General features: G+C 51.8%; 1 protein-coding gene across 1 annotated transcript; it reads left to right on the top strand.

The window, feature by feature from the left end:
* The first annotated feature begins 632 nt into the window (after positions 1-632).
* Positions 633-8,097, top strand: GINS3 (GINS complex subunit 3). The gene is made up of 3 exons (XM_089678911.1): positions 633-842; positions 4,107-4,340; positions 5,977-8,097. Exons 1-3 carry the CDS (start codon positions 675-677, stop codon positions 6,205-6,207), a joined length of 633 nt encoding a protein of 210 aa, XP_089535037.1. The 5' UTR covers positions 633-674; the 3' UTR covers positions 6,208-8,097.
* The last annotated feature ends 1,008 nt before the right edge of the window (positions 8,098-9,105 follow it).

The raw sequence follows: 9,105 nt of genomic DNA, 5'->3' as shown, positions 1-9,105 counted from the left end.
ATCCCCTATTGCCTGGGGGCCCCATGAGTTGTCAGTCCACCCCTGACTGGGACCAGGATACAGGAGGACCTCCAGAGACACAAATGATGTGAGATCTGGGGTGTGATGGCAGGGTGTGGCCATGTAGTGTGGTTGAAGTGGATTCTATGGGGAAGTGTATAGAATGGTGAGGTCACAGTCTGCCAATACACACACGTGCAGATGGAAGGAGAGCCCAACACCTCACCCAGCATCTCACACACCATACTAACAATGGAAGGAGAGCCCAACACCTCACCCAGCATCTCACACACCATACTAACAATGGAAGGAGAGCCCAACACCTCACCCAGCATCCCACACACCATACTAACAATGGAAGGAGAGCCCAACACCTCACCCAGCATCTCACACACCATACTAACAATGGAAGGAGAGCCCAGTCCTCACTCTGCATCATAAGAATAGTAATAATACAGATAGCAATCACAGGAGGAGATGGGATGATGCGCACAGCCGCGTTCAGTCGCTCTCTATGGTGCGCACACATCCAGAGGCGGTGGTAGTAGCAGTGTAGCGTCCAACAGGTGGCGATCGCTCGCTGTCCCTCCTCTGGCTGTCAGTGAGGGGAGGTCCCGCCCCGTCTCCATGGTGACGCGGAAGGCGGGAGATTCGCCTGGTCGGTCGGTCGTACGATGTGGGAGTCGTACCGTGCGGTGGAGGCCGGGTTGGGCCGGGAGGAGAATTTTCTGTCCCTGGAAGATGTTCTCATGTCTCAGGAGAAGCTGCCGTGCCGTCTGGAGAGCGGACTGGCCCGCCTGGGCTTCCTGGACAAAGGAGGGGACACGGAGCACATTCCCGAGGTCAGAGACCCCGATATTACCACCCATAAAGGGGAGGGGGGCTATCACCTCAGACACTGGAGGGGGGCGGTATTGTCTGTACTCCTATCCATCACCCCACAATGTACCCCCCTCATCATCCGTCATCCCACTATGTGCCACCCCCCCCTCATCATCCGTCACCCCACAATGTACCCCCCTCATCACCCATCACCCCACAATGTGCCCCCCCATCATCCGTCACCCTACAATGTGCCCCCCCCTTTAAGCGTCACCCCACAATGTGCCCCACTCATCATCCGTCACCCCACAATGTGCCCCCCCTCATCATCCGTCACCCCACAATGTGCCCCCCCCTATCAGCCGTCACCCCACAATGTGCCCCCCCTATCAGCCCTCACCCCACTATGTGGCCCCCCTCATCCCACAATGTGCCCCCCATCATCCCTCACCCCCACAATGTGCCCCCTCCTCAAGCGTCGCCCCACAAAGGGGAGGGGCGGTGACGTCATCACGCATCCACAGAGGAACGGCGAGTATACACACTGAAGGCAGACACACCTATAAGGCTGACCAAAATACGATTTGGATACATTTTATGTAAAGCGCTACTTTATCTTTCACAATGTGAGTGAGAAATCAAAGCACATTAAACAACTGAAATCCCGGATAGGACACTATGTTTCTTTTCCCTTCTTTTCATGTCCCATATATGGAGGATTAAATCAAGCAGCCAGCGGAGAAAGATTGACTGAGAAGGCTGAGCTGAGGAGAGAGAGGTTCACGCAGTGGACACAGATCCTTAATACAATCCAGTCAGAATAATACCATCTCTATTCATATAAAGGAGAACTTTCATTCCCACTTTATTCTTTGTTTTTCCACATTCATAGAAATTTAATTTCACCACCCCCCATTGACTTCTCCATCACGTCCAACAACGCCACCATCAAACCCGCCCCGCAGGTCAGAGTACTGGGTGTCATTCTGGACTCCAACCTATCCTTCCAGCCCCAAGTCCAATCTATAACAAACTCATGCAGACTCCACCTCCGCAACATCGCCAAAATCCGCACGTTCCTAACCCCAGAAACCACTAAACAGCTCATCCACTCCCTCATCATATCACGACTCGACTACTGCAACTCCCTCCTCACTGGCCTGCCTCGCCGCTGGGTATCCCCGCTTCAGTCCATCCTAAATACGGCTGCCAGACTCATTCACCTTTCCAACCGCTCCATCTCCGCCACCCCCCTCTGCCAATCCCTCCACTGGCTTCCGATTGCGCAACGGATCAAATTCAAAATCCTAACACTGACGTACAAAGCTGTCCACCATACTGCCCCGAACTACATCACTGACCTAATATCCAAGTACCACCCAGCACACACACTCCGCTCCTCACAAGACCTCCTTCTCTCTAGTTCCCTGGTCTCCTCCTCCCATGCCCGCCTCCAGGACTTCTCCAGGGTGTCACCCATCCTCTGGAACTCCCTGCCCCAACCCATCAGATTATCACCTACTCTCCTCTCCTTTAGGCGCACCCTGAAAACCCATCTCTTCAGGGAAGCCTACCCCACCCCCTGCTAACTTGCCGACCTCCTCCACTCTTCCTACCACTCCATCCCCCACAGCTATCTCCTCCTGTGCCACCATCCCCTCCCTCCTAGATTGTAAGCTTGAAAGAGCAGGGCCCTCAATCCCCTCATGTATCGCATTGTATTGGTATTGTTCTGTCACATGTTCTGTCCCCCTTTGTAATGTACAGCGCTGAGCGAACTATTGGCGCTTTATAAATACTGTATAATAATAATAATAATAATAATTTTATATTTACACAAATTATGGATTTAAGTATTTCTGTTTGATGAAATTGATTGGTAATTGGTGGCAAACACAGGTATTCAATATATCACAAGAGGTAGAACCTATTAGAGCGCGGTACAATATTGGATTATATGGTTAACATTTACACACCTAGAGAGGGTGTATGAAGTACCTTGCGATCTAATATCAAATCAATTTTTTAAGTACACAAATTAAGTAATTTTTTTCTTTTTATGCACGCAAACAATTGGTATTATAGTTTGTATACAGAAAATAACCCCCAGTGGCTCACAAGTAATTATCCAATTTCCCACAATGTGCCCCACTCATCATCCGTCACCCCACAATGTGCCCCCCTATCAGCCGTCACCCCACAATGTGCCCCCCCTATCAGCCGTCACCCCACAATGTGCCCCCCCTATCAGCCCTCACCCCACTATGTGGCCCCCCTCATCCCACAATGTGCCCCCTCATCATCCGTCACCCCACAATGTGCCCCCTCATCATCCGTCACCCCACAATGTGCCCCCTCATCATCCGTCACCCCACAATGTGCCCCCTCATCATCCGTCACCCCACAATGTGCCCCCTCATCATCCGTCACCCCACAATGTGCCCCCTCATCATCCGTCACCCCACAATGTGCCCCCTCATCATCCGTCACCCCACAATGTGCCCCCTCATCATCCGTCACCCCACAATGTGCCCCCTCATCATCCGTCACCCCACAATGTGCCCCCTCATCATCCGTCACCCCACAATGTGCCCCCTCATCATCCGTCACCCCACAATGTGCCCCCTCATCATCCGTCACCCCACAATGTGCCCCCTCATCATCCGTCACCCCACAATGTGCCCCCTCATCATCCGTCACCCCACAATGTGCCCCCTCATCATCCGTCACCCCACAATGTGCCCCCTCATCATCCGTCACCCCACAATGTGCCCCCTCATCATCCACCCCACTATGTGCCTCCCTCTGCATCCTCCGTCACCCCACTATGTGCCTCCCTCTGCATCCTCCGTCACCCCACTATGTGCCTCCCTCTGCATCCTCCGTCACCCCACTATGTGCCCCCCTCCTCGTCTGTCACCCCACTATGTGCCCCCCTCCTCGTCTGTCACCCCACTATGTGCCCCCCTCCTCATCCTCCATCACCCCACTATGTCCCCCCTCCATCATCCGTCACCCCACCACTATGTGGTGATTGGTTACATTGTGTCCATGTTCCCCGGTCAGAGAAATGCTCTCACTGATGATTGGTATCCATGTTCCCTCTCCACTGGTGATTGGTTACATTGTGTCCATGTTCCCCGGTCACTGGTGATTGGTTACATTGTGTCCATGTTCCCCGGTCACTGGTGATTGGTTACATTGTGTCCATGTTCCCCGGTCACTGGTGATTGGTTACATTGTGTCCATGTTGTAGAATGTGCCGTCTTTTTGTCCCATCCCAGGGCAGTAAGATGGAGCTCCCCCTGTGGCTGGTGAAGGGACTGTACGACAACAAGCGGCGAATCGTCTCTGTGGAATTGCCGAAGATCTACCGAGAGGGCTGGCGCACGGTGTTCAGTGCTGACGCCAATGTGGTGGACCTCCACAAGATGGGGCCACATTACTACAGCTTCGGCTCACAACTCCTCAACTTCGATAGTCCAGAGAACACAGAGATCGCACAGACGCTGCTACAGGTAACCTCACTCACATAGGATATACCCAACACCTCCTGCTGATAACAGCTGACTACACTACAACTCACAGCAAGAACATTGGTCACGTGTGATGGAATACAGCCTAGAGAGAGGATAACCAGTCAGGTGTACACGCTGCACCCAGAGAGAGGATAACCAGTCAGGTGTACACCCTGCACCCAGAGAGGATACCAGTCAGGTGTACACCCTGCACCCAGAGAGAGGATACCAGTCAGGTGTACACGCTGCACCCAGAGAGAGGATACCAGTCAGGTGTACACGCTGCACCCAGAGAGAGGATACCAGTCAGGTGTACACGCTGCACCCAGAGAGAGGATACCAGTCAGGTGTACACGCTGCACCCAGAGAGAGGCTTACCAGACAGGTGTACACGCTGCACCCAGAGAGAGGCTTACCAGTCAGGTGTACACGCCGCACCCAGAGAGAGGATACCAGTCAGGTGTACACGCCGCACCCAGAGAGAGGATACCAGTCAGGTGTACACCCTGCACCCAGAGAGAGGAATACCAGTCAGGTGTACACGCTGCACCCAGAGAGGGGATACCAGTCAGGTGTACACGCTGCACCCAGAGAGGGGATACCAGTCAGGTGTACACGCTGCACCCAGAGAGGGGATACCAGTCAGGTGTACACGCTGCACCCAGAGAGAGGATACCAGTCAGGTGTACACGCTGCACCCAGAGAGAGGCTTACCAGACAGGTGTACACGCTGCACCCAGAGAGAGGATACCAGTCAGGTGTTCACGCCGCACCCAGAGAGAGGATAACCAGTCAGGTGTACACGCCGCACCCAGAGAGAGGATACCAGTCAGGTGTACACGCCGCACCCAGAGAGAGGATACCAGTCAGGTGTACACGCCGCACCCAGAGAGAGGATAACCAGTCAGGTGTACACGCTGCACCCAGTGACAGGATACCAGTCAGGTGTACACGCTGCACCCAGAGAGAGGATACCAGTCAGGTGTACACGCTGCACCCAGAGAGAGGATACCAGTCAGGTGTACACGCCGCACCCAGAGAGAGGATGCCAGTCAGGTGTACACGCCGCACCCAGAGAGAGGATAACCAGTCAGGTGTTCACGCCGCACCCAGAGAGAGGATACCAGTCAGGTGTACACGCTGCACCCAGAGAGAGGATACCAGTCAGGTGTACACGCTGCACCCAGAGAGAGGATACCAGTCAGGTGTTCACGCCGCACCCAGAGAGAGGATACCAGTCAGGTGTACACGCTGCACCCAGAGAGAGGATATTAGTCAGGTGTACACGCTGCACCCAGAGAGAGGATACCAGTCAGGTGTACACGCTGCACCCAGAGAGAGGATACCAGTCAGGTGTACACGCTGCACCCAGAGAGAGGATACCAGTCAGGTGTACACGCTGCACCCAGAGAGAGGATACCAGTCAGGTGTACACGCTGCACCCATAGAGAGGATACCAGTCAGGTGTACACACTGCACACAGATCAGGGCTGCATTTAGTTCAGTAAAAAAAAAAATACCTGTATGTCTGAAAACTAAGCGTTTGCAGGCAGCAATGTTCAGGGGGCCTAAGATTTGGAAGGACAGGCGTGAGATGACAAGCTGAAAATGTGAGTTAATGTTTCCCTCTTCTCAGACTTTCGTCGGGCGCTTCCGTCGCATCATGGACTCCTCCCAGAACGCCTACAATGAGGACACCTCTGGGTTGGTGGCCAAACTGGATGAACTTGAGCGTATGTTATTTCGGGCTGGACAGAGGGGTCTCAACACTTTTCAGAACTGGGAAAGGGGGCAGGCGGCTCAGATCACAGCCTCCAGCCTGGTGCAAAGTTACAAGAAGAGAAAGTTCCATGAGACAGATACATGACGCCTCTCCTGAGCCTGCACTGCCTGTTCATCACTTAGATCTTCTATGAGCGAGTGATGAAGGACACAATTCTCTGAGTGGATCACTTTGAATACAAAGCCAATTGCTGCAAGGGTTTCTGATCTACGTCTTTACATTTCCTGATTGTACATACAAATAAAATATAAACGCTGAGCAGGACCGGGGTTGTAAGGTCTATATGTTTTATACCACTTTGTTTTCTCACCTCTCCTAAACTGATGCTCTAAGACTGTGGTGGTCTACCTGTTTGTTATAGGTCCCCTGACCTCACCAAAGGGCCACACATATTGTGCAGAATTTGCAATGTTACAGAATATTGTCAGAGACTGTGGGTATACTACAAGAGATTGTCAAAGACTACAAACATGCCATAACTGAAAGAAATAAATTATATCCAGAGGAATATTTTTATGAATATTTCCTTTTAACGTTCCTGAGTAAACACCTAGGCAGGGAATATGACTACTGCCTGGTGGGGTCTCAGGGTTCTACAGTAAGTACCAAAGGGCCACCTGTTGCCCTCATGCCATAGCTTGGGCACCATTTGCTCTAAGTAGTGAATAATAATAAAATGCCTGTTATAGAAATATACAGTATTTGATAATGAACTCCTGTGTTCTCCTCCCACGCCCACCTCCAGGTCTTCTCCAGGGTGTCACCCATCCTCTGGAACTCCCTGCCCCAACCCATCAGATTATCACCTACTCTCCTCTCCTTTAGGTGCACCCTGAAAACCCATCTCTTCAGGGAAGCCTACCCCACCCCCTGATAACTTGCTGACCTCCTCCACTCTTCCTACCACTCCATCCCCTACAGCTTTCTCCTCCAGTGCCACCATCCCCTCCCTCCTAGATTGTAAACTCGAAAGAGCAGGGCCCTCAATTCCCTCATGTTTTGCATTGTATTGGTATTGTTCTGTCCCCCTTTGTAATGTACAGCGCTGAGCGAACTATTGGCGCTTTATAAATACTGTATAATAATAATAATGTGTTTGGCCCCTTTTACACGGGCAGACTGATTGGGTCCGCCTGTCTGTTTTTCAAGTGGACCCTCCATTGCTCTCTAGGGAATGGCTGGTGTAAACGGACATGCGTCCATTTACACTCGCCTGCATCCAATCTGATCTGCTAAAAACAGATAGGGATCTGTTCCCCATCCGTTTGGCTGATCGGATGACCATCAAATGGAAACGGACAGGCGGTCCGTTTCAATCCGACAGCCCATAAAGAACAGTGGGCTGTGTCCGCGTCCACTCTGCATAAGCGGAGCGGACATGGACCTGTCATAAAACATGTTTATTTACCATTTATACTAAAATTCTTGTAGGGAACTAATAATAACAAACCACAATAAACTATATGACATCCATCCACTCAGTTGTGGGCAATATATTGTATATGTAGATGAAAGTATGGAACCCTCAGGAAATACATCCGGTGTATTGGGTTAATCCTGTTGTGTCCGGACCTTTGCCCTGTGTGGACTTTAACCCTCTCTGCCCAGATCTGCATCCTGTGTATTGGATTAAACCCGTTGTGCCCAGATTTCTGCCCTGCATTGAACTCAATTCTCTCTGCCCTGTTCTGCATCCTGTGTATTGGATTAACCCCGTTGTGACTGGACCTCTGCCCTGTGTTGGACTTAGCCTGATTCTGCCCGAAACCCTTGCCCATGGAGTCCAACCCCTGCGGTAACCCCCCGCTCTGTCCTATTGAACCCGGTGGACTTTCGGCCTCCTGTTGTCCCATATTGCTATCATGAGAATCCTTCTGTATCGTTGTGTCTTGTGTTGTTCTGTGGACTAGCTGTTCTATTGTCTGTACCCTGAAAAACTCCCCAATAAACGCCCGCCCGTTGGGTTCCGAGTGATCTGTCTCTATGTGCTCTCTCTCTGCGCTCTTAATTTGTCACAACTGGTTGGCAGCAGCGGGATGAGAACGTCGAGATGGCTGATGAGAGTCTACACACCATGAAGGAACTTCCCAGTACAGGCAGTCAGAGCCCTTGGGTCATATGGTATGAAGAAGAGATGGCCATTCTAGGAGAGGAGGCCACCACGGAAAGGAAACTCCCAGAGATCTCTTTTAAAATGTTTGCGCACAAGATGTCTTTAGCATGTTGCCAATGGCTGGCGGGGGAGAAATCTGCCTCCCCTGAGCAGATTATTCAAGCAATCCTAAAAGAGCAGTTCTTGTTCAAGTGTCCTGAGCTCCAACAGTGGGTGCGTGAATGGAAACCTGAAGGAAGCTGCGGCCTTAGCGGGTGAGGCCCTCATGATCAACCCTCAATGGAAGCTGACAGCTGCCGAGGCCCCCAGATTTGCCAGGATTCCCAGCCCCGCATTTGTGTCCTCTATGCCTCTACACTGCCAGAGGAATCCCCAGGCAGTGCCACCCCCTTGGCTAACATTTTCAGACAATCTTGCCTCCCCACAGTGGGCCCCCAGGCCTACTATAGAGAGAGACGCTGTTTTGGCTGTGGACAAACCGGTCACTATCAGGCCAGATACCCCACTAAGAAAAAGACTCTCCGGCCCAGCTTTTTCTAGACTGCGCATTATGTGGACATGTACCCAGCTTCTGAGGAAATGCCACTCCAACCCCAGTCCTCTGGGTTGCCCTTGCATCAACTGTGCTACAGATATGGACAACCCCACCATCCCCAGGCTAGATGCCCAAGGAACTTCCACCCTCAACAGACTAAAACTACTTGCATTGATCCTAGTGTAGTGCCGGTGCCATGATTAGAGCGCCTTTCACCATCTCAAAGTGAATGTCTACAGCAATAACCAGCGCCCTTCTAAGAGCTTGTGGAGTACAGCCACTTACCCCAAGTTAACCAGAGGTAAGGCAGCAGAATGTACAGGAGGTCTGCATA

This window comes from Staurois parvus, unplaced genomic scaffold (assembly GCF_062004578.1).
Source record: "Staurois parvus isolate SC_StPar_1 unplaced genomic scaffold, SC_StPar_1.0 ptg000211l, whole genome shotgun sequence".
Classification (NCBI taxonomy): domain Eukaryota; kingdom Metazoa; phylum Chordata; class Amphibia; order Anura; family Ranidae; genus Staurois; species Staurois parvus.
This window is presented reverse-complemented; position numbering and strand designations above follow the sequence as displayed.

Coding starts and splice junctions, on each gene's coding strand:
- GINS3 (XM_089678911.1), top strand. CDS start 675: ATGTGGGAGTCGTACCGTGCGGTGGAGGCCGGGTTGGGCCGGGAGGAG. Junction 843..4,106: donor ACACGGAGCACATTCCCGAG/GTCAGAGACCCC, acceptor GTCCCATCCCAG/GGCAGTAAGATGGAGCTCCC. Junction 4,341..5,976: donor TCGCACAGACGCTGCTACAG/GTAACCTCACTC, acceptor CCCTCTTCTCAG/ACTTTCGTCGGGCGCTTCCG.